The sequence below is a fragment of the Phalacrocorax carbo genome, chromosome 7 (assembly GCF_963921805.1).
Source record: "Phalacrocorax carbo chromosome 7, bPhaCar2.1, whole genome shotgun sequence".
Classification (NCBI taxonomy): domain Eukaryota; kingdom Metazoa; phylum Chordata; class Aves; order Suliformes; family Phalacrocoracidae; genus Phalacrocorax; species Phalacrocorax carbo.
In genome coordinates this window covers 2058535-2084660 of record NC_087519.1, presented here as the reverse complement: position 1 = coordinate 2084660, position 26126 = coordinate 2058535, and the positions used below count along the sequence as shown (strand labels likewise).

The 26126-nt window shown below is 39.5% G+C and overlaps 1 protein-coding gene across 2 annotated transcripts in view; it reads left to right on the top strand.

Moving 5' to 3' along the window:
• PIAS1 (protein inhibitor of activated STAT 1) overlaps nucleotides 1–26126 on the top strand; it is a 65116-nt gene that overhangs the window by 32549 nt on the left and 6441 nt on the right. For both annotated transcript variants that reach the window (XM_064456026.1, XM_064456025.1), the window contains exons 3-11: nucleotides 9414–9498; nucleotides 10119–10166; nucleotides 11645–11735; nucleotides 12400–12534; nucleotides 15689–15794; nucleotides 17307–17380; nucleotides 22840–23000; nucleotides 24820–24950; nucleotides 25271–25448. In XM_064456026.1, the coding sequence (XP_064312096.1) occupies nucleotides 9414–9498; nucleotides 10119–10166; nucleotides 11645–11735; nucleotides 12400–12534; nucleotides 15689–15794; nucleotides 17307–17380; nucleotides 22840–23000; nucleotides 24820–24950; nucleotides 25271–25448 (1009 nt within the window). The remainder of the gene's footprint in view (nucleotides 1–9413; nucleotides 9499–10118; nucleotides 10167–11644; nucleotides 11736–12399; nucleotides 12535–15688; nucleotides 15795–17306; nucleotides 17381–22839; nucleotides 23001–24819; nucleotides 24951–25270; nucleotides 25449–26126) is intronic.

Here is a 26126-nt window from a genome sequence, read left to right as displayed (position 1 = left end):
CAGTGCACTTAAAAATCTAGGGTGGAAACTCTAAAAGTTTTGTTTGGCAAGTATTTCTCCCTTTCATATATCAGCAAGCTGATCTGTTGCTCTGTGCAGTCAGTATCATGGTTTATATGAAAGTCACGCTTTTACTGTCTTCTGTGTTTGTTTTTTTTTTTTTAAATGTACTTTGTGGGAGGAAGTTCAACAAAACACTATATTCTCAATTCAGGCTTGAGCTTTCTGACTTCCGCTCTACAGCTCTTAATTGTGCAAGAATAAGCTGAAATATTAGCTCTCTCATGTTCGTGTGCTGTAGCTGAAGTAGAGTTACAGTGTACTTCAGTTTCTTTTTTTTGGCTTCAACTTGTATTTGCATGTGGTATGCCTCAAGTTCATGTATAGAGAATCTTTCCATAGTCTAGAGTCTGTTTCTTTTAAGTATGAGAGAGTTTTAACCAACTGGGTAGCTTTTGTACTCCAAGAAAAGGAGTATAATTTATTACTGCTCTCCGTAGCTGATTGCTCAATCTCTTCATACGTAGAACTGAGATCACACAAATTCCAGGACCTTACAGGATATGGATGTTTTCAGACACTGCTGCTCTGATGTGGATGGATCTAGGAAGCCACTTTGCTTCCCAAGATCAAATTAGGATATCTCTTTGATAACTGATAATTTGATAAGGAATTGGGCTTGATGATACCTGTGGGTCGCTTCCAACTCAGTATGTTCTGTGATTCTAATTAAAGCTTTTAGTAGAATGAGTTATGGCAGACCATGCGGTTGACTCAAAGCCTGTGAGTAATCCATTAATAATCAGTGAACCAATCTAAGCTTGGAGTAGTATCCGTTTTAAGTGTTTGGAGAGCTTGAGGCCCAGCAGCGGTGCTCGCATAGCACAGGAGAGGAAGCTGTGCTATTGCAATATGGTGGGTTTTTTTTTAAGGTTTTCTCTTGCAACCAAGATGCTGAGAACACTTAGTCGTTGTTGGAAATGCTGCTGGGTCTTGAAAATCTTGGAGTCTTTTAGAGATACTTTTATCTCCCTTTATGATGGCTTTTGGAAAAAGGTGATATGGGTTGTGCTAGTCCTGGTAGAGAGCTTACTAGGGACTCTGTGATCTAATCATGAGCTTTGAACTTATTTTTTTGCCTTTCCTGTTAACCTTATAAAATGTGCAACTTTCTTGCTGAGGGTAAAAGTGCGCTAGAAGCAGGACAGCCAGTGTAGGGACATGACAGTGCTAGGTTTTTAGTACTTCTCATTTGAAGTGTTTAACTGCTGTCAGTACTCTTAGGAGGAGAGGCTAAAATTTTCAAGCCTGAATGGCAGCAGTTAAGTTCTGGGATGTATATGTAGGTGCCTAAAGAAATCAAGTGATTTAACTTGAGTACAGAGGATCCAGTGATGTTCCTTCCCTCTGGCAAAGGGATGGAACAGATGTGCAATGTCGATCTGTGGGCCCAGGAGGGGCCGTGGCAAGAGGAGAGCTGGACTAGGTGGGTATTTACTTCAGAGAGGTAGGCGGGGAGAGCAGTGTGTTCTGGCACTGAAGGTCAGCATGAAGTTGTCCCTTAATACTTCCTGTAGGTCTTCAGAAATCCCCATTGCTTAGAAATGCTCTAATACATGACTGATTAAAAAATAATCAAATATAAATATCTGTCCAATTGCACAGTTTCCAGTTCTATTCCATTTATACAATGTATCATAGAGTTATAAGATACGTAATATTTATGAATTAATTGTAGCCCTTGGAGTATTTCCAGCCTATTTTCATATATATATATTTAGGCACTATTTCAAATAAGCTCCTTCGTGTTTCTACTCCCTGCCTTTCCCACCCCCAGTGTAGCTCTGCCTATTCCTTCTGAGTATTAACTGTTAAAAGACAGAATCTAAAAATGGTCTTAAGTGATAAATGCAGCAGATTGACCAGAACCTGAGTTCAGTTTTTCATCTGTTTTAAGCTGAAGAACGTGGCATTGTCACTTCACGGTAATGCAGCGTATTTGTGAGTGTAGTGCAGTTGTAACCTATGGGAGTGGGTTAAGAGCTAGTCACCACTGTCAAGGAAAGTGTGATTTGTATGTTTACTAAAATGCTTCCCTTCAAGTAGTTTTGAAGTGTTTTGAAATGTTAAGGTTGTGCAACATCCATTGTGATAAGTGAAATGAAGTGAAACGGCCAAGGTGTCACAGTGAGTGACAAAACAGAAACGGGAATCTGGGATTTCTCCTGGTGCTGGACGTGAGCTCGGTACGGCTGAGCTCCCAAAGCCCGTGGCTTCTGCGGGGCGCGCTGCGCTTCTGCATTGCCCTCAGCCCTGCTCGTAGATGTCAGGCATGCAGCTGGCCAAGGCGTTGGGTCTGGCTTTGGCCTGGTCTGACGGGGCTGTAGCAATTAGCAAGAGGCTTTTTCCTGCCTTCCAGGGGAGATGGTGGCTCTCCGAGGAGGAGTCTAGCTGGGGCAGACCTGATATTGCCCACTATGAATGCATTTAATGGGTAGCAGGAAATAAAGGGTATGGTGGGTCGTCGTTTAAAAGGTACGGCTGCTTGATTCCAGAAGATGGCAGGAGCTTGGTGCTAAGAGGTTGTGGTTAATAGAAAGGAAGTGTTTATGTATAAAGACTTGCGTTACCCAAGAACTTCATAAATTGTGGTGGTTTTAAAAGGGCTAATGATACATCCTGAAATGTTGTAGATCCCCCCATTAAGGTGTATCCTCTTGTTTCTCTCCCACGTAGCTGCTTGGTTTCTGCTTACGTACAGATATTGCAGTGCACTGTCCACGGACATTTGATCTCTCCTCCAAAAGCCGTTGTATAAATGAACCCTGTTCAGGATTGATACAAGAGGTTTTGGACAAACTACGTTACAAGGAGCTATGTGTATGTGGTATTGTGTTACGAATTTCCTGGCTGCTGCTGCGATTGAACATAATTCAAAGCCTGTCTAAATTTTACCTTTTTAAAAGGTAAACGTTTTCTGTGCCTTAATCTAAATGCAGTAATTTGGGTCTAGCTTGGAGGCAGTGTATTAAATTTTCAGCAGTGATATTTGAAAGAGGTTTGAACATAAATTGATACAATGCCTTCTTTTATTTGAGAAAAAAGCAAAATGCCTGTGCTGCAACAAAATGAGGTACCTGGCCTACCTGGGGAAGATAAGCAAGAATTATTTGTGTGTTGGGTTGACAACTTCTACAATGTTTAGGTTTTTTCTGGCTAATATTTTGACAAATATAACTGATCAAAATTATGTACTGTGTTAGGTTAGTGAATAACCAATTAAACATCTCTTGTTTATCTTATAGCATTTAGCAAAAATTTGCTATAGTCCTGATACTCTTCCTTAACTAGTTTTGCCTTCGGGAATAAACATGCTCTTGTTGGAAGTCATTGGTAGTAGGCCAATTCAACGATAGCTTTTCTTGTGGCTTGAACCTAGGTAATTACTGCCGTGTAAAGTGTGAGTTTAATTTTAGTCCAAGTATCTTTCTGTATTAGAAGGTAACGTATTCCCTGCACAATTTAATAAGCTGCACTCGGTGATGATAGATGGAAAAGATTAACCTTAGTATGTTGGCAGCATGATGGTCAGCTGCAGGTGCATTAGGAAGCATCGCCACCTCAACAATGCAATAACATAAGATTGATTAAAGACTTTAAGGTATCTGTTCTTGAATGGAAATTTAGAGACTGGCTTTTTCTCAAGACAGCAAGAGGTATTTTACTGCAGAAAGATTGTGTGGCTATTTTTAGCCGTGGGTACTGGTGAGGTGGAACAGAATATTTTTAGAGCTGTAGAAAATGCAGCCACTCAAGCTGAGTTCTTTTTTTCACTCTAGCGCTATAGGGTTTTTCCAAAATAAAGAATAAAAGTGGTAAGAAATGTTTTTTATGAATCATTATTATTACTTAAGTAATATATTCATTGTCTCTATACACACACGTGTGTGTGTGTGTATACACACATATACATTCATATAGAATTTTAAGTGTTTTGGTCCTGTGAATGATACTCTTATGTATTAAAATAGCTTTTGCTCAAATTTTGAAAACTTATTACTCATGTGAAATGTGTAACAAGGTATCCAAGCAAGGCATAATTGGGTCGCTTTCAATGTATACCAATCCCATATGCTGTTTGGATCATTACTTGAATGAGGTAAGCATGAAATAATTCAGGAAACTGTGGTGATAGTGAATCGGTAAAAAGAATAGCTTTGCAGAAGAAACTCTGCTCTGTAATGTTTTTGCAATGTTTTAGGCATATTAGTGTGTTGTACTAATGTTGGGGACCTGCAGAGGCAAGGGACCTGAGCTTGTGCTGGTTCTTAATAAATACCTGTGTGTGATTACAAGAAAATGTGGATTTGGTTCATTGCCTTTCCTGGATTTAAGCTGGATGAATGAGGAAGTAGTAAACACTCTGCCCGCCCCCCTTCAGCACCCCCTCAAAAATGGTAAGATTCCAGTAAGATGAGAAGTGGATTTTTATATGGCTTGTCTGAAACTGTTCTTGTTGACACCCATTTAATTACATAAGTCTGCTTGAAAAGCTTTTTATTATACTTTCAAAACCTGCCCTTTCAAATCTCTCAATTATTCAGGAAATTTTTTAGCAGCAAGGTAAAGTGATGCTTGTGATTTATATTTTTTTAAATTTACTTATAAAGAACAAAGGTACAGTAATTTAAAAAAAAATAAAGTCCATTAGACATTTGTGCATAGTACCTCCTTTCTGAGATTGCAAAGGAGACATGGCCTATAAACCTCTCCTGACTAATCCTCCAAGCTCTGTACCATTCCGAGTGCTAAAGAAAAGGTTATAATATTTAATAATTCAGTTATTAAAAAAAAAAAACCAAACACGAAAACCAACCCTCCCCCCGCAAAAAAACCCCAAAACAAAACCAACCCCCCAAATCCCCCACCAAACCAAAACCCAACCCCTCTAAAAAAAGCATTCCTGGCAGCTTTCTTAAGAATGTTCATTATTAACTCTGTTGTCCTGGCTAGATTCCAGCTTTATTAGATTATAAATTCTATTTTCATCCACTCGGTTTTCAATTGGAGATCTATTTTTGCCTTTCTTTTGTTAAATAATAATAGTTGTTTGCAAGGCATGGCTGCATGTTTCTAACCATCAAAATGATTTTCTTGTATAAAACTGTATATTTGCATATTTCTGCTTTAGGTCATACTCCAGAACTTTAAAAGTAAATGATGTGCTTGACTTGCCAGGATCTGTTCGGTGTTCCTAAACACAGCAGATGCACCAGATGGATTAATAGAAACCCGTTAGCTTTTCTACACACTTAAATTCCAGATTTCCAAAGTCTGAAGACCTTAGAACCAGGGGAGTTTGCATAGTCATAGGTGAGCCTGGGAGCCCAGTATTCAATAGTAAAGCTGCAAAGTGAACTGTTTAATGTGTTTTGTTGAAATTTTCATGCATCGTTTGTAGGGTAAGTGGATCTAGAAACAATAGATACGGATATAAAAAGATTGCGTGAAAAAAATGGGAGATGATTAGGGAAAACCACAAAGAAAAAAAGTATTTTGTCTCCCTTCTAGAGGATGCTTTTGGTTTTGTTTGCCGTGTATCCCACTTCCTCCCAGGCAAGCCCCAGGCCTGCAACCAAGGTCTTCCTCCCTAACCTGCCCCTTCTGTGTCCCCCATCCCCTCCAAGACAAACCCCCTCGCAGCTTTGGTTTGCAATGGCACGTCAGGCAGCACAGCAAACGGGCAGTTGGTTTTCTGGTATGGTAGGCAGAGTCTTTATGAAGCTGTTGACTTTTCCTTGCCGTAGTTAGCTGACCTCTGCTTGAATTAACTTGCCGTGATTTTGCAGCTGGAGGGTATATCTTGCCCTCCCTTCCCTTCTGCAGCCTGGCTGGCAAACGCTGTTCCTGCGCGGGGGGCCGGGTTCCCGCAGCACGGGCAGGTGGAGGTTGTCCCGGTGCGTTGGTGTTAGAGCGGCAACTGCGGGATCTTAACTGAAAGCTGGAAAATGGAAGTAATGCTTTTAACCATGACAGCCCTTGTAAACCTTAACCATGTTTTCCTCTGTGATAGCCTAGTATTTTCACTGTTCCTGACCTCTTTTACAAGCTGTTTTGTGTTTGGATTAAACTGACTGTGTTTGTTCATTGCATAGTTTGTTCTCGCTGTTTCTTAATATTGTGCCATACGTAAAGAGTCAAATTCTGTCTTTATAATTTGTTGGAAGGTGCCTGTTCCTAAAGGTAAGACTTTCTTATGGTAGCATGCACTAAGTTGGGCAATTGGTGTTTAAATTTGCTCTTTTTCCAGTTGGTAGTTACACGTCCAAGGGGCAGAGCTGTATCCTAATACTAGTTCAAGAGCCTGACTGCAGCTGTCTTCTAGTTTAGAGTAACGTAGCTTCTTGTCTGTCTTCCTCTGTCTCTACTGCTCAATCTGTCAAGGGTTTTGGAATCCTGTGATTGACTTTTGGATCGTCTTTGCCTAATTAACAAGTTGTTTAGTTGTTCCTTCCTTCTTTGCAATTTGGCCGTGCTCCCGTGGTAATCACAATGATTGCTTGTACACAAAAGCAATGTATTGAAAACACGGCTTGTGTATATTAATGCTGTTTTACAGCTAAGAAAAGATCAAGCGGCATGTGATGAAGTACATCTCCGATCACTGGGGGGGACCATTGATCTATCAGCTCACAGACTTTTGCTTACAGTTATTAAGATGAGTGCATGTGAACTTAATAGCCAGCATAAGAAGAAATGTTGGAGGCCTTTTTGTTCTCAGTCGAAAGTGACAGTGTTAAAACCAACCGACCAGCCAGCCTCCCCCCAACCCCAAAGCCTTCCTCCTTGCCTTTTTTGTTTTAGGTGGACTCTAGTTAAAGAGTAAGTTCATTAACTGTAACGTGCACAGCGCAGTTACTCGTAATGCTCAGATTTCTGTGGTGTTTTAACAGTACAAGTTTGAAGCGGCTGTTGTGAAAACTTAAGATTTAAGCAGAGGCTATTTACTGGCTTGTAAATGTGCCCGAACTATAGCTTATGAAGAAAACGGGAATTACGAAAGCTCTTGTGTCACCACTGAAGAACATACTTCTTTATTTTTTGCCATTTTAATTTATAATGCTTTAATTGGCCAATGAGCATGATGAAACTAAATATAGAAGTTAGAAACCCACTTTTCGAGATCACGTATCACTGTTTAGCAAAAACGCATCTTGCATTAATACCAACCAGTAACAAACAGAGGAAAAGGATTGAATTTTCTGGAGTTGTGCTGTTTTGCTAACAATTATTTTGCTCCTCCCTTCTTTCTACAGCTTGCAAAAAGCCATATTACCTGCTTGATTCTTATCTTTACATTTGAGGATGCTGCAAAACAAACAAAAAAATAAAGGCAAAAAAGATGAGCAGCTGAAAGGGAAGAAGATTTCTGGGGAGATCTGAGTTTAGACTTTTGAAAATTGCTCTTTAACTTCTTTGGATAATTAAGTTTTAAATGAAGGTAGCCTTAGTTAAATGTTCATCAGCCTTGTTTTTCAAGTAAAGGTGTTGAAATTCACAACAAATGTTTGCAAAGACCTCCCAGAGCTACTCTGATAAAGCCAGAACTGACAGTTTCTAGGGTAAATCAAATAATACACGGGAGGAAAATAAAACTGACAGTTGAAGACCACCTTTAACCATGTGGAAATAAGAAATAATAACCTGAATGCATTCAGTTTTCTGGTCTGCAGTGCATTGGCGTTGCTAATTCATCTTTTGTTGATTACAGTATATAATTCTGATCTTTCAATTTATAACTAAAAATAAGTGTAAAATTATATTGAAGACCAAATATTATAACAGATTTTCATTGTTAATTGTATACATCGTGTTTGTATTTCCTGCAAATTCTTACACTGTGATAACATGAGTGGCTGCCGTTTTAAGCCCTGCGTGTTTCTCATTTGAAGACATGTAATTGAAAAATGTATTAAAATAGAAATAGGTGTTGGAGGCATGAGTGTCTAACTAAACATTAACTTGAGGCTGCGTGCCGCACCCTAGCCCAGATGGTGCTTTTGGACATTACGGTAGAATTTATTATTGGGGAAAAAAAAAAAAGAGGAAATATATGCCTATAAAAATAGAAAAAGGTCTTTGTATAACTTAATGCTTTTAAAAAGATTTACTGTTGCTAGTATTTTCACAGAAGTTGCTCTTTGGTATATATTACCTATTCTTGCCCATCTGTCTTTAGAGCAACTGATAATGAACTGCATGTGGTTGTTGCATATAATGTAATAAAATGTACAGATCTTGTGGCATTGTCATACAAGAAAGATATGAATGTAATTTTGTGAGATTGCTCCTGCTAATATTTATACTGAGTCAATGTCTATTCTATTGTTGGTTCCAACCTACCACATGCTGTTTTAACAAAATATCTCAAGTATCACCCTGAAGTATTCGCTCATCTGTCACTCAGGGATGAGTCAGGAAGTGTATTATAGTAAAACAAAAAATGATAAATTTATCGAGTGTTTAATACACAATATAGTTATTCATAACCTTATAAAATTATTACGAGTAATGAAATTGAATGGCAAGCTTCTTACAACTTTCACTTCAATACATGTGTTGGTGAGCATGTTGAACAGTTCACTGGGGAGATGCTTTTCTCTCTCTTTTACTTTAAATTTTATTTTATTTATTTTTTTAAAGCCATTTCCATTGCCTTTGTGTGTGGTTCTGTACCGCAGCGGTGCGTGTAGCCCCGTTGAAGGGATGTGTATTAGATATAAGCGCTCTTTTGGAGATGTTTAACACTACTTTGATTTTTTCAGCAGGTGCATTAGTTCTTAAGTAGTTTGTTTCGTTACGGAGCACTGTGGCACAGAGTTGGACGACTTGAAAACCAGATTTCATACTTGCGTATCTCATGAGTTGTTTGCATATTATATATTTGGTGCATTGAACTCCATAAAATACCTGACTGAAACATGAGAAGTTCCATGTGTTGTACTTCTCGGTCACTCTGTATACATTTACAGGCTCGTCCATGATCGTGGGTGTTAAAGGAAATAAAGTGATTGATGAGAATTCTTAAGGCTTTTTTTATTTAATATCAAAGAACATTTAGTGTTAAGTTACCATGACTGATAGAAAGTCTTAAGCTGATTTATCTCAGCTTTGCGGTTATCTGTATCATATTTTTTAATGTATACTTTATATGCATATAAAGTTTGTTTATTGTATTTTCATTTACAGCAGGGTTTAAATGGCAACTTTCTTGTTGGCTCTAAAATTGCAGAAACAGATGTGTGTCATGCTATTGGGCTTGCTTTAAAAATGTGTGTGTATATATGTAGACACTTTAATGAAAGGAGATCGTTCTGCTGTTTTTAAAGTGATGATCTCTTGTTTTCTTCTAGCGTCAGATAATAGTCAGCGATTTCGAGAAACCTGCTTTGCATTTGCACTGACGCCACAACAAGTGCAGCAAATCAGCAGTTCAATGTGAGTGAGTTTGATCAGTAATACAGTATTTAAATAAAAATAAATTTTAAAAAAAGAACTAGCTTACAACAGCTTTCATTTTGAAATGTGATCTTAAAGCACGCAGGTGTGTGTGTAGCACCGCAGAGAATACTTTTCTTGGAATTCTTTTCTCCTTTGTATTTAAGCTGATGGAGAGGAAAAGGGTGAGGAGAAGACAAATACCACCACTGTCCAGTGAGTACTGGGCAGGTCTCTCCTGTACAAATACATAACTCTCCTTCCTGAAGCCCTTTCTCGCCATCAGTCAGATCCTTTGTCAAGTTCTATGTTTATTCACTGTAAAGAGGTACTTCATAGTGACCCATCAGAATTTTCTTTATAGTATACAAAAAAAAGAGGAAGTGGTAGAGGTCAGATGAGAATGTAATTGATTTATTTACCTTGAAAAATAAAAAGCGTACGTTTTAGTGTGTCTTGAGAGTGGTGGTTTGACTGACCAGGAGGAGGGAAGTGTGGTAGCCACTCTAGATACCGGAAGGTGTGGTTTACATACATTGAACTTACAGCAATCTCTGAGAAAAATTGGATGCACCTGTGGTGTAAAAAATATGTTTTAACCTGTGTTCTGTTGTTTTTAGGGATATTTCTGGGACCAAATGTGACTTCACAGTACAGGTCCAGCTAAGGTATGTATTTGTATCTCCTGTTCTTGGTCCTGGTTTTTTTTTTTAAATATATCAGAGATGCTCCCCAGCAGGTTGGGCTTTCATTTATGGAGAAGGGTCTCATACAGTTGTGTCCTTGAGAAAAGCTTGCTGTTGGCTGCTTTGAAAAGGGCAGACTTAACTACTTGTCCTTGTTATATGCAGCTTTCCTGAAGTTGCTGGTGGCCTGATACCTGGCGTGTCAGAACACTGCATGTACTTAGCTATAGCTGGCTGATTTTCTTCATTTTGTTATTTTAGATTGTGTGTATGCTCCTTTAACTCCACATCTGTCAGATTCCAGGTGCCTGGGCCTTCAAAATCTGCATGCAGGGAGGATTATTTTTCCTACTAGAGATGTCAAACACAGTATTTGCTGGGCATGGCAACCCAAGGTCTGCTTTTCTTTAGGCAATGGGAGGCAAGACTCTGGGAATGACCAGACGGGGTCTTAACCTGTTGGTTATTTTAGAGGTTTTGGCAAGTGTATCATTAGTTGACTAAATCCTATGTCTCCCTGTAATTCTGCGGAGGGCTGTGAGCAGAGTTGAGTTCAGAGCTTGCTGTTGTCAGAAACGACTGTCTTGCCTTTCAAACCCCTGGACCTGGGGGCATAGTGAACTGTCAACTCGCCAGCCAGAAAGCGATTGCTTTTGGGTCTTGCTTGTTGGGATACCATCAGCAGGTCAGGTTGGCTTGGCGTTGGGTCAGACGGATGAAGGGATGAGGCGAGCACGGGGGAAAACAGGGACAGAAGGTAGCTCCCCCTTTTTGAGAGCAGCAGCCTGGGAGGTGCAGCCGTGTTGAATAGCTATACCCTGATGTGATGGTACATTTGTGTGGATGGGGCAGGTCCCCTGGAGGAAAACCAGTGGAGTTGAGGGGCTCTTTTTGGCCCTTTGAACGCCTATTGTCTGTGATCTTGGCCTACACACGTTTTTTAGGACAAGGAAGGGTGTGTCTTATTGTGGTTTCAGCAGCAAACAAGCCTGTCTGAACTTAAGTAAATAAATAAAACTGTCTGAACTTAAGTAAGAGGCTTGACATAGGCATGGGGATAGCATTTGGTGCTGTGGCTAAAGCTGGTGTATTTAACAGTTGAAGAGATTGTATATTTTGTGAAACCCTAGTCTTGTATCAAGAGGTCACGCTGGAGAAATGGTAGGAAAGAAATTCGGGTGATCTATCTTTTGTAACAGGAACCTGCATAACTGAATGAGTCAGAGTCGGTCTGAGCAATTCAAGAAATCTGAGGAGGAACCTACAGCCATCTTGATTCAAACCTGTAATTTTGGGGGGCTTCCCTGCTTAATGATCTGTACAGCTAATTTGAGGGCTGTTTTTAGCAAGATTTGCCATGCTTTCATAACTCAGTGGAGAGGAAAAAAATATCCTTCTAGGAAGAGGTGATCTTTAAATCACTTGAGAAGTGAAAGATGATGGAAATTCTTTGCTTTTAGGTTTTGTTTATCAGAAACCAGTTGTCCACAAGAAGATCACTTCCCACCCAATCTGTGTGTGAAAGTAAATGGGAAACCATGCAGCCTTCCAGTAAGTAAGGTGTTATTTTGATATACATAATTAGATAGCATTATTAGGGAACTGTCTGTAAGAAATTAGCCTGAGAATTCATCCTAACCTTTGTTTTCGCATTTTGGAGCATTTGAATGAAGATGGATGAATGGAAAATACAGTTAAGTAAACTGTTTCTCAGGAGACCAGCCAGCAGATCCAGAAGATTAATTTTCAAAAAAAGTAACAGTAAATTTTTGTTTGACAAACATCCAATGAGTCTGGCTGAAGTTGGACTCTTTTAGAGGTCGTCTGTGCAGGGAATAGACCGTCACTGACCAACAGGACTGAAGAGAAAAACGTCAGCTTACAGTGCTGGGGCAGTGGGCAAGGTTAGCCAGGCAAGTTGGAATAGCAGTACTGAGAAGGGGGAGATGGCAAAGGTGCCTTTTAATATCCTGGTGGGCAGGATTTGGATTTGGAAAGTGCAAGGCTCTGTGTAAGCAGAAAGAGCTTGTGAAACACCTGATACTTTATTGTCTGATTTATATATATATATATTTATTTTTATATATCTGTCTTTAAATAGAAGAGGGAGGCTGGTTCAGCTTTTATTGGGGCAGGGTTGTGGTGAGAGGGGAAGAAGGCAAAAGCAGTATTTCTTTTCATCTTTGCTGAGGGGAAAAAATACTTTGATTTCTAGGGCTATCTTCCACCAACCAAAAATGGTGTTGAACCAAAGCGACCTAGCCGACCAATCAACATTACCTCACTCGTCAGATTATCTACGACGGTACCAAACACAATCGTTGTTTCATGGACTGCAGAAATTGGAAGAGTAAGTAACTTTGGTACATCATGCTGTCTAAGGCTTATTAGTTTCTGCTTTGGCATCTGTTTGAAAGATGTGAAAGATAAGCAAGTTTAATTGTGCAGAAAATCCTTTATGGTTTAGCAGTAGACTGTTCCTTCTTTTGATTGTACTGCTTTATGTTAGGCAGATATGACATGTTCCCTTAGATCAGTAGCCCTCAAATCTTTTTCGTGTAACCTCTCCCTCTTCACCCCCCACCTGCCTATTTTTGTGACTCATTGAGGGCCCAGGTAATAAGATGAAGACAGTCTATACAACTTTGTCTTAACTTCAGACCTCAAGATCTTTCGGATTTTGGGGGCTTGACAAACCTTATCTTGGTGTCAACTTGTAACTTGCATGTGACGTTCAGCACAGAGTGGTCTTTTATAACTGTGTAAACGTGGACACAAAGCATAGCAACTCAGCAGGGCCCAGGAGATTCAGTTTGCCTTTTTTATATTTCTGTTCTTGTAACTGCTATCCTTATACTTAATATTTAAAAAGTCATGTTTTTATAACTTTTTTTGTGTCTGTGGGGAGAATATTACAATTGGTATTATAAAATTGCTGATGTTCCACTGGGCTAATTAAATCTGGAACATGCTGCAAAAAGTTACTTCAATAAATTAGTCTGTGAATTAGTGCGCTGCTTTCACTGATGGCAAAAAAACCCCTGCTAGATACATGTTACAGAGTCAACATGTACTTGAAAAACGGTGGCTTTGCCATTGCAACCATCCTGGTTTTAGAAGTCCCGAGAGTTGCCCTGAGATGAAACCTTGTCCAAGAATTTGTCAGTGCGCAAAGCCCAGGATTCCTGAGCCAGAGTGGAAAAATGCTTACAGCCCAATCATGCACAATAGCCAGTTATAAAACATCACAATGGTATTTCATGATGAATTTCTTGTGGAGCGTAAAACAGTCTCCATTCAGATTATAGAATAAATGATGGTTGGATTATTTTTTTCTTTTTTTTTATTTAAAACCTCCTTTTATGTAACGAGAACTGCAGGTATCAGAAATAAGCATTTAAAAATGAACCTGTTTTGATTTGCATTGCAGAAGTGCCTACACGCAAGTTGATGAATCCTGGTTATTGCTCAGAATACAGTGCTGCACTTTTGCTTAAGAACACCAGTGAGGATCTAGGGAAAAGAAATGTCACAAGTCTGCGTGGACCCTAAGCTAGTCTCGTGTGAACTAGCTAGTTTCTGAGGCTTCATAGATATTTCACTTACAAAAACCGTATTGGCTAACTTGTGACTTACAGTAGAAAACTGAAGAGAGTGGCAAATTCTTAGTGTGTTTCATGAGAATTAATTGTCAGTCAGAACTTCCCCACTCGTGAGAGGTAACGCTTCCTGAAGTGATCGTTTGAGACCTTGACGGTTAAATGTGAGGAGGAGTTTTATATTTGGATGTGCCTGTATAGTACGAAATTTGAATTCTCCTCCTCCCCTTCCCGTAAGAGTCAGTTGCATGTCTCAACGGGTGTACTCTACCTTTCCTGAAGTCATAATTGTGATTTTTACACAATCTGTTTCAAGAGCCTTCTGTACAAGATGCCTTGGGCAAGTTCCTAGCTTTGTAGATTCAAGCTGTCGGTAAATAATTTCACAATGTTAATTACCATTTTTCTAACTTCTATACTAATTGAGGCATTAAACAAACAAGTTAAAGCAGTAGTGGTTTTTAACGATGTGAGAAGCATTCATTGTAAGAATAAAATATTAAAAACGCGATGTTTCTGATGCTATTCCAATTTGTGTAATTTCATGGCAAGATATATTACTGAAAGTCCATCTTTGGATTCTGGTGGCATCCTAAATAATGGTAGATGTCACAATTGTATGCATTTTTTGTTTTGTTTTGTTTGTGGAAACATACGTGGCAGTTGCTGGGCAAACACTTTCATTTTTCAATTTAAAGTATGTGGGTGCAGCTACAGGTTTAGTGAATACTGTTTATATTTAAAAGTAATTGATGTACCCTGGTGTGAGAACACAAATTTTGTTCTTTCCATTTTGGGGTGGGAGGGAGCGATGGGTGTTGCTGATGAATGTATAGTACCATACCATGTTTTTAGAAAGATAGTTATTGCCTGCCGTTGTTAGTAGCTTACAAGAAAAACGAGAGCTTCAGAAACCTCGGGCTGTGGTTTGAAATCCATTAGTGATGCCAGGAGGAGCCGGTCCTCCTGCCGCTCCTGCTCTGTCCCTCTAGGGAAGGCTTACCCTCCTCACAGGGGAGCTGGCAGAGTTGATGTTTGGTCTGCATCTGACCTGCTTGTATGCCAGATTATCTTCTGTAGTGGCAGAAGTGAGCATCCCTGGCTTTTTGCTGACATTGATAAGGAACATTTGCATGGTCAGTTCTGTTGAGACCGAGGCGGGGAAGTGACCTAACCTCTTCAAGAGGGGAAGGACAGACGGGTGGGAGCGGTGACTCCTTGCCTGCTCCGACTAGATTTGCTGGAGTACATTTTGGCCCCACTGAACTCTTGAACTCTTTGACTGACTTCTGTTAAGCTTCTGTAGTGAAGTAGCGTTAGCATTTCATAGGCAGTAAGTACAGGAAGGTAAGAAAAGAGAAAGTTGAATAGTGCTTCCCGACTGAAATACTGCAGATGATGCATCTTTTTATGTATTGCTTTTGGAGGAGCATTACTGCGGATTTTCCTATTTTGATAATGAAATAAGTTTTTATTTAAAAAAAAAAAAAGTTTTGATCATATATGACCTGACATCTTCCCTTAGATGTATTGACGCAACTGCGGTACCTAACAATATTGATGTAAAGTTACCCTTCTTAAATGGGCTGTAGACTGTGTATCCCGAGTTAGATATAAAACTTCCAGAAGTGTCCTAAATGCTCTTTTAGTAGCTTGGTTTGCAGCTAAATGTAATCTCAGTGAAGCGTGAAGTCACTTTTGTTGCATCTCTAAAACTCCAGCCCCGTGAACTTTCTGAAGCACGGTGGGTTTTCTCTGGTCTGAAAAATTGCCGTATAAACTCTTGTAGCTGCTTTAGAAACAGTGCCCTGTAATCACATAACAAATTGCATAAGCGTTGTATAGAACACGAGCTATCTTTTGATTAAAACGGTTTTTACTTTGATCTTTTGTTCTGTTTTCTAGAACTATTCCATGGCAGTCTATCTCGTAAAGCAGCTGTCCTCTACGGTGTTACTGCAGAGGTTGCGAGCAAAAGGAATACGGAACCCCGATCATTCTAGAGCACTAAGTATGTCTGATGTACTACTTGTTTAAAAAGGAGAAATAGCTTTTGTAAAAGGAGATTTGAAAAAGGACTGTACTAACTGAGGTTTGGACTTCCTACAATTCTCTGGGTTTTGAGAATCTGATAGTGGTGTTCTTTGTATTCAGTTCCAATTCAAAGACTCAGAGGCCTTTGTTTGTACTAGGAGCCAGTCCAGGAACCCTGTTGACACTGTGAAGGGAAAAATGCAAGAGAATCTCTTTCAGTTCAGCCGTACTGGCTTTGTTTCTTCAGAATAGAACAACTGTATTTATATAGTTAACTGGTAATTCAGTACCTCAAGCAAGCTGAACTAAATGCCTGGTGCCGAACCTTGACGCTGACATGCTGGAGGGAAGTCTGCATCAACACAGTTTTTGTTCCTTTGGCACGGTATTGTGGGGAGAGCTCCTGGAGAGAGAGCGTCTAGCACAGTACTCCTCCCAGCCCCCTTCCAAATTTAAATGTGAGGTTTGCTGCTTTGTTGTTTCTCTGACAAGTACATGTTGGGGTAAGTTTGTATAATAAAATTGCAAGCAAGAGCTGCTGCATGTTTCTTTTTCAGGAAGAGGGTGAAAATACCAACACCTGACAGCTGTTGGTCATACTCTTTAATGCTCAAATAATGAGCATTGTACACAGCACAGGACCTTCCCCCAAAGGGAAGAAATTGGTCCACCAGTAAATACTACAAAGCCAGTGGTATGTAGTGCTGGGGGCATTGGCTTGTGCTAATGCAGGATGAGGATTTAAATGCGCAAAAATGTAGAGAGTTTCCAGGTGGCTACTGCTCTTTGTATAGAAGGTGAGAATTGAGGGTGTAGGACTAGTTAGTTCATAGAGCAGGAAGATCGTGGAACTTATTTAACCTATGACCGCTTATAAAACAGTCCTTATACGTATAAAGTAGAGGATGGATAGCGATTGAAGACTTCTGTAGTGCTAATGTTTCCCTGCAATATTTAACTGCAGGTTATTTAAATCCCAGAATTTGTTAGGGAACTTCTGATTTCCTATTTCTCAATTTGCTTTTCAATTTTAAGTCACAGGGTTGCTTGATGAGTATTTCAGAGGTTTACAGCGGTGCTTGCCCATGTGAGAGTTACTAACATCTTTTTTAACGTCCTTGAAGTTACTAGTGAAGTCAGTGTGGCTCATCTTGTTGGTAGATTTTAAATAACTTTCAAGTACAAAATTGCATGTATATGAAAAGAGACACCTCTGTATAAATAAATTTTCTAGGGATCTTGGTTTAAGATGAGCTTTTCCTGCTTTTCACCTTCTTGAATCATTGTTTATGATCTTTCTAGAGAGTAAAAACTGCTTATGTTACATGGCTATTGCATGAGTCAGAAACAATAGTCACTGCTGCTTGCTTTCAGTAGATATGGCAAACTGATAATTTAGCACACAGTTACAGACTTGTTTTATTTCTCTATCGTCCAATTTGTGTTGTAAATCAACTGTAAAATAAACCTTTCTTCTTTCAAATAACAGTTAAAGAGAAGCTGACTGCCGATCCAGACAGCGAAATAGCTACAACAAGCTTAAGAGTTTCTCTTCTTTGTCCAGTAAGTTGTTTTTGGTTTGGTTTTGGTTTGGTTTTTTTTTATTATTTTTTAAAAATATTCCCTCAAAACTGATCTGATCAAAATGTGGCTGTTCTAGGACATGTATTTGGTAGAGGTTAGCTTGTGTTTACCTGTGTGTTAACTTTGTGGGGATGGGATCCATTGCTGAATTTAGATCTGTTGCTGTGCTTAAGCATTTGATATACTCCTGAGAAAATTAGTATTCCATTAACCTGAAAACGCTATTCAAAATGATATGTAAGCATACATCTACATCTGTCACTAGATCATCTGAGTGTGCAGTTTGGGTCCTTGATTGTGATAAAACGGCTCTCGGTGGTAAGGTGGGTGAATCTGACTATTAAAAATAGCTCTCCAGCCAGTGTCTGCAGTTAAAGGATTGAGCATCTTTTAACTGAAGTTGGTGATATGCATTTGTACACTTTGAGTATTTAATAATCTTAGCTTAAAACCAAAGCAGTGTCATAGAGGTTTTTCAAAGAAAATTTGTTCCAAATTTGAAGTGGGAGAACACAGTTCCAATGAAAGTGGAAGTGGCAGAGGCGTGCTGTATCTTGACCTGCTAATCGCTTTTTAACCAAGTAGATGCAGAGATAAGCAGTAGTTTATACCTGGGTTTACGTTATCCTTGGTAAACTGCACAATATTAATATTATGTGCACTTCATTTAATCTTTGGGATTTAGTGCTCTTGTTTCAAGTACCACGCACCTTCAGAATACTTGCTCTCTGTATTGATTGACACAGTATCTTTATTGCAGTGTAAATTTTTAACCCCTTTTCAAGATAAAGGATACATCTGTTTCCTGGTTTGGCTCAGTCTGCTCAACCTTGACCTGAAATTTTCAGTTTTCAAATCCAAGGAAGAAAACTGACTTTATTCTTGCAGAATTGAAGCTTATTTCTCAAGTTACTAAATACGTTCTTAAACTCTACCAACATAAAGATAAAATTTTAGATATATAAGCTTTGCTTCATAAAAAGCACGATTGACATTGTGGTTACTTTTTATATGTGTATTTAGGTTATTGTAAATCTTTAAGTGTGGTATTTTCATGACCTTCAATCTTACGACTTCCTCCATATGAACATTGATGCTAACTAAATAATGACGCATTAATAAGGACGATAAATCTCATCTTGTCAGAAAGATATAGGGCTTGCATTTTCAACATAAAATCCTGATCTGTAAACTTAGAACCTCACAACTTCTCATCTTATAAACCTATGAATTTGTCACATCAAAACTGCTGCAGATTTGGAAGGCTGAAGTATTTTGGGTCATAGAATCATAGAATCGTTAAGGTTGGAAAAGACCTCTAGGCTCATCAGGTCCAACCATCAACCCAACACAGGGTCCACACCTGGCAGCTTATTTTGCCGAGTCGTTATAGTTGTATTTTTGTTGTGCTCTTAGTACTTTGTTACTCTCTAAAATACAGCGATAGTCCTGGGGTTTTTTTTTTGCCATTCTTCAGGCACAATATTCTTACCACTTAAAGTTAGTTTCCAATATAGACAAAACCAGTAATCCATTAGTAGGAATTAAGTGGCTGTAAGAGTTTAGGAATGCCTATTTCTAAACTAGAAATTCATTATCTTAAATTAATCGTCATGAATCTTCTGGAATTACAGAATTTTTCTTCGGTCATACTTGATTTGTCAAAACTGCCACTTCAGGCAGTTATGTTGCTTTATAGATCGTTCCTTGGGATTTTCTAGATGCACTTCTGTGTGTCCCGATTGCCTCCATTACTGACAAAAGTTCTTCTACAGTGTTTTTAGATGCACTTTTTTCTTGATGACAGCGATTAGGTGACTTAGTATTACAGCAGGAATATCCTCTACAATATTGCTTTTAGGACAGCAAGTTTGCTGGTACCTCAAGATGTCAAATTCTATTTTGCTTTGGCAGAGTTCTGCCAGGCGTGAAACCAAAACAGCGATCAGATGTTAGGACGTAGCTCTTCAGAAGTCCTACCTTTGTCAGTGTTTCCTCTTTAAAATTTACTGCTTTTCCTGATAGATGTGCAATACAAAGTCTGTAGCAGATTATTTTGAGCATATTTGTCTCTGTGCCATTTTAATAATATCTACAAAACATACACGCTTGATTTTTTTTTTTTCCAGTATGTTCCTTACTTAGTGCTGTCTGATTTCACTTGGAACGGTCCATCATTGCAAAGGCTCTTTGGGACAGAGGCTGCACCTTTCAACCTGTCCTGCGAACAGAAGGGTTATTAGCATGATTCAGGCTGGCCTTGGGTCTGGATGTGATTTTTTTAATTATAGCTTCCATATTTTTATCTGCTGTTTTCTAAGCATTTGGCTCGGGGAGAATTTTTTAGTAAATATTTTGTGCTTACTTTCTAATGCTTGAATAGACAACGTATGCTTTGACAGTACACGTTGAAAATGCCGATTTGGTCTCCAACAGCAGAACCAAAAAAAATTAGACTGATGCATCTTCAGCTCTGTTAATGTGCGGGTGCTGTTCTCCCATCTCATTTGTTATGGGTGTGATTCTCTCGTCTGCTTACTGCAATAACAGAAAAGGAATTGCATATCTGGATCGGGATGGCAGGTTTAGACTTTATAACCTTTATTTTGTCCTCAAAAAAGTGCAGAGCGAGGCAGCTTCCTCTGAATTTGTTTTGGATTGCTGCTGAGCTTTTTTTAGCACAGAGGCCTGCTCTCCCTCCGAGACCGTGGAGTACGGAGAAAAAGCTGTCCTTAACTATTGGCTGAGTCTGTCCAAGATACAGCAGGCGAATGGGCTGGACTGAGCCTGTATTTCAGGAAGACACTTGAATTCATGTTCTTTTTTCGCCTTGAAATAAAAATAAATAAATCCGCAGGCTCTGCAGCTGGACCAAATATTTAACTGAACAAAAATTCCAAGTCTAGCATTTCACTGTAGGTTTTGCAGCTTTGTTTACAAATCCTTAACTCCTGTTTTGGGTACGTTTTTTAGCATGAAAAGATAACAATGTTTTGTACCCTTGTAAAAGGAATTAATGCGGTGTGGTTTTGGCTGCCGACAGGCAGGAATCAAACCAGTAACAGTGTCGAGAAACACAGTTTTTTCAAAAGTTGGGATGCATCCCTTCTTTTGTGACCTTTTCTTTTGTCAGTTCTGACACAGCTTGGCCACTATGGCAGGGCTGATCCAGGAGGTTCAATGCCAAAAATGGGAAAGGAGACATCAACTTGTTAACGCTGAGTACGCTGATTCTGTCTGCACGCGTATGGCTTCGGGTAAATCCGACTGCTGCTTAGAAATTAGAGCCGCGGGGTTTTTTTACACTAAAAGCTTGTGAAAATGTTTCTGGTTTAAATCTGCTTTTTTACTCAGAGACAGGTATTTATGTTCTTCCTGCAGCACATGTCTTCGACCTTCTTTATTTGTATTTTGCATCACTAGAAGCATCCAGGTTTTATCTCCGGTACCCTAACTCTTGATCCTCGCTAAGCTAGGAGACTCTTATTGTGCCCAAAAGACAAATGAGCCATTGACCTACCATCTGGGAGACAAGAATTCATAACAGACATGGATCAGAGGGCCTTGCTTTGTTGGGGGTTGATTATGTGATACAAATAATGTGCTTGGTCATGGATTTTGGGGGAGGGGGTGCCAAACACATGGCACATACAGCACCTCCTGCTGTCTGAGCTCTCCACCACCATTACTGCGGGCTCCCCAGGGAGTTCTCTGCTCCCCTCCCATCTGGTGGGGAGTTTTGTGACAGTGACTGAGAGCCAGAGGGAAGAAAAATAAGCAAGATCCTGCAGTCTAGCTGAATTTGCTGGGAATGGGGTAGAGGGATTTCTGCTTACGGGGGATGCAAAAAAAAAAAAAAGCATCATGGAGGAAGTAGTGGCCTGTGAGTAGAGCCTTTGTTCTTGATACTTAGTTTTTCTGATAATCTGAGATTGAGTGCCATCCTGTGGCACCCATCTTGTATTGCTGAGAATCAGTATGCGTGACCACGGTGCTTGCTTAAGCCGTACTAAAAACAGTTCCCCCCTATTATCCACTGCTAGAATTGGCTGAAGGTTTTCAAATGAAGTCACCGAGTATATTTTAGCCAAATATATGTAACTTCAAAATACTCAGTATAAGTAGTTCTTAATAAATAATTGGTTCGTTGTTTTTTAATGTGGGAAAAGTCTTGTTTAGACATTCCTACTTTTTACCTTTAGTGTGGTCAGTTAAAGCCCCTCCTAAGCTGCTGCGTAAGCACTCTGACAGAAGACAACAGCTTGGTTTTTTTTGAGGAGAAGGAACTTCTTTTATTTCAGGTTAATATGAAATGCCTTTCACTGTCTAATCAATTTTGCATTCAATGTAATTATACGTTAATGTTTTGTGGTCTGGGTTTTCCTTGATTTACTTAATCCCAACTAAGATATTCCTGTTCCACAATTTAGTCTAAACACTCTCTGCGTGTAGCACTCCTGTGTTATCTACTCCGCTTAAGCACTCAGCTGTGCTTTTTGTGTTTAAACTAGTGGAAGCTTTGTGCTGGCCTGTAAAACCTGGCTCTCCTGGCCTTTCTACAGACCTGAAGGGGAGGATGGTCTCCGTCTGAAAGTGTACTTTAGAAGTCACTTTCTCCTGTCTCATCTTCCGTTAACATTTGCAGGCCTTCGTAGTGTTGAAAAGGTATGATGGTATTACAGGGTAGGTAGTCAGCTGTTTGTGTTTTACACAAGAAGGCGGCAGTGAAATTTCAGGTTAGCTCACAAGTGTATACATAGCAGCGGTGGTTATCGCAGCAGGAGGAGTAGAAAATCGTTTCTTAATAGTTAACAGGTGTGACTTATTTTGTGAGTAGTCACTTTCTGACAGTTCTTTGGAGAAAGCAGTGAAAATGATGGAGTTACAGAGACACGTCAGGAAATTATCCATAATCCTGCAAATGCGCTTTCTATCTGCTTGCTTCCGTGACTGTAAAGTTATAAAGTTAAACAAGTAGTTCTGGTAGTGCCCTGATGACTGAGAGAGGGACAGCAGCTTGAATGCACATTTAACTCTTGAGTGAATAGGAGAGGACTGACCCATGTTAATCAGCATTCAAAATATTAATGAGGAAGCAGCATTTTTTGTGGTTCGTCCAGGACACACTGTTACAGGTGCTCAGTGGACTCTGTATTTTGTTATGGGAACATGAAAGGACGTAGATCTCAGTTTCCTTGATCAAATGGAGTTAAAAATGTGATTATTTCTTTTAGTAACTTTTTCTTTCATGTGATGAACAAACCTACAGGAAGGAGGCAACGGTGTATGTGGCATGTCTTTTAATCAAGACTTGGATGTGTGAGAGTTCTTTCTGCAGTAAAACTCAAACTCTTTTCAGACAGAAAAGCCCTGTTTGTTAATTTAATACCAAGATGATGTAATCTTGTTGTTTGTTTGTTTGTTTTCCCCTCTTCAAGCTTGGTAAAATGCGGCTAACTATACCGTGTAGGGCCCTGACTTGTTCACACCTGCAGTGTTTTGATGCCACTCTGTATATTCAAATGAACGAAAAGAAACCAACCTGGGTGTGCCCCGTGTGTGACAAGAAGGCTCCCTACGAACATCTCATTATTGATGGGTGAGTAAAACTTGACTCAAAACGAAGGAGGTACCCTACACTCTCTGCTTACTGTTCTTGTGCTGCACAGAATACAGTGCTCTGAAAGTTTGGTTGTCTGGCTGCGACCTGTTTTAAGTTACCATGTTGTTTAATTTCCATGCTGTTGGTAAAGAATTACTAACCAGGTACCTCTTCATTCAGTATTCTGGAAGAATTGTGGTCATCAAACTGTTAAAGTTAGTAGTAATGGAGGGTATTCCTTCCAATCCTAGGTAAATTTTTGAGCTATCCTGCCTAAAACGGTTATGGGGTTTGGTTCCCCCCCCCGCCCCAACATTCCGTAGTGCTGGATCCCGAGGGGAAAACAGCACATGTTGTCTTTTCTTTTAATGGAGCAACTGCACAAATCTGGCACAGTTGATAGGAGATATTCATGTTAGACCAAATAAATACTGCCCCCCTCCAAATGCGTGTACAATTCCCTGTACAGTTTCACACTTGGGGAGTTGCTGTATTTAGAAAGTGGCATAGAGGTTGATTCCCTGGTACTGCCTACCTGCAAAACGTTAAAAAAAAAAGTAAGTCTAGTATTGGTTTCCATGAGGAAATGCCAAGTGTGTATTCCTGGGTTTGTGTTTTAATTCCTTAGACAGGAATCTTCTTTCCAAAGTGTGATAAAGGAAGGGAACAGGCAGAGTCTTCTGAGAATACTCTCAGAAATGTTTTACTCAAAAAAAACCACAATCCCAAACCCCAACAACCAACCAATCAAAAAAAAAAAAAAAAGCCAAAGCAAACAAACCCCCCCAAAAGCAAAACTAAAAACCCTGAAACAAACAGAATCCCAGAAAACCACCTCACAAAGGATTGAGTCTCTTTCCGTGAGTATATGCTTAGTTTTGGTGACCTGCCAGTGAACCATAAGATTGTTCGGGATCCGCTTTATGGCCTTGCAAAAAGCTCTTGAAGAGACACTCAGGGCTCGCACAGGCTGCTTCGGATTCACGGACCCTGAGATTTACAGGTCTCTGCTTTGGATCGAAGAACTGTGGGGTCCCTTGCTCTAGGTTTCAGCCTAAAATAGCAAAGACAAAGAGTAATAATTAAAGCAATGCATTTTCCTTATTTCTTCTTGTGTTGCCAGATGTGGATGTTGGAGACTAGGTGCTATAGCACCCCAAAGAGAAGGTTATTTCTAGAAAATGTTTCAATCTGGGAAAGAGTGAACTTTCTCACTAATTAAAGCAAAGCTCTTTCCTACGCAGAACCACATGAATAGTCTTGGTCAAAAGCTGGAATTCCCACTGGGAGTGATGTGGTGCCAGGATCCTAAGAGATTCAGGAGATGCAGCTAGGAGAAGAGGCTGCAAGTTTAGATTCCCATGCTTGGCTTTTGTTAGGAAGTTTTCGCTTAGCAAGAGGTTTCAGGAAATAGTAGTCCTTAAATATTCGGCTATATGGACTCCTTTAAGGTATGGGCTTCCCAATTAAATAGTGTCAAAGATAAATATGGGTAAGGAGGAGATTATTTTTTTAAATGCTAGTTCACATTCTTCCTTTGTTTTGGGAAATGGAACGTTCTGTGTCATGAGCTCTGCAGGATTCCACTCCTGTAGCTCCTTTATGTGAATGTGCAGATTTTTATTTTAGATAATATCTTAAATTTTTCAATTACTCCTTTTTATCAAAGAAGCAGATGAGAGCAGGGTGGAACAATGAAAGCTTTCAGCTCTTTTTAAACGCTAATTCAAATTTACACTGACTAATAAAGATATTGGAGGAGAAAAAGGAGTTGAGCTCTTTTTGAGGACTGATATTAAATGTTTTTGATTGACAGGTTGTTCATGGAAATCCTGAAGTATTGTACAGATTGTGATGAAATTCAGTTTAAGGAGGATGGATCATGGGCTCCTATGAGATCGAAGAAGGAAGTGCAGGAAGTAACTGCATCTTACAACGGAGTTGATGGTAAAGTCATGGTTTGGGGTGTATGGACTGAATGTCATGCCACTGAACCGTTAAATATTGATATTCCTTTAACTTTTCAAAATGCCCATTTTTTGCATGTATGTTGGTAGCTTTTAATGATAATTTGTGAGAAAGATTACTTGACTAGTACCTGTTTGGGGCTGATAGTACTTTGAAGTTGTTATCGATGTTACGTAATTTTGTTGTCCTGTATTCTAAGTTATAAGCTTTGTTTATGAAGGATATAATAAGCTATGATGTTATGATGATTGTAGTGTTGTTGTAACCTATAGCTTATAATGTTGACTTACTTTGTGTAGGATGCATAAGCTCTTCCTTGGAACACCAGGTGTCTTCTCACCAACAGTCAAATAAAAACAAGAAGGTAGAAGTGATTGATTTAACCATTGATAGCTCGTCAGACGAAGAGGAGGAAGAACCGTCTGCAAAGAGAAGCTGTCCTTCCATATCTCCAGCATCACCGTTAAATAATAAAGGGTGAGAATAAAGTATCCGGGCCAATGCAGAGCAAATAATCTCATGATGGAGAGTAGTAATAAATTTAAAAAGCAATTTTGTCTAGAAAGTTCTGTATTTGCATTATATCCTGATTTAGCAGCTCGGAGCAAATGGATTTGGTCTCAGGTCACAGGCCTGAAAAGGTTGGAATAACGACTTTGAGTTAAGGGTGTATCATGATACGGTTTTTTAATTGTATTTACACTCGTATTTATGAAAATGAGTATAAAATGGTGCAGAAGGTTGTGGTTGAGAAGTATGCTTTTGCAGAGTTGGCAATGTTTTTCTTCCGTAGGGAAGTAGGAAAGCAGCAACCTACGGAGAGCAAGAGCCGTGAGAAGCATGGGTGTGGTATGCGAGTGTGTGGGTTTTGCTGGTGGTTACTGCCAGTAGCGTAGTAATAAAGAATGCCAGAATAACCTGATTACACCTAGGTGGCTAAGCTGTTAATAGCACCCTGTTTACGTAAACACATAGGGATGAAAACTGAGGCTAAATGGAAGGGGTCCTGTTGTTGAACTGATTACTGCTCCGGTGCTGTAAATGACTCGGTGATCGGTTAAAACTCCTCAAGACCTTTTTGGCTGTCTTCTGTTGCGAATTACCTTGTAGAGAGTCTGTTGTGGTGTTGTGCAGGTTTGTAGCTTTTTGGGAAGT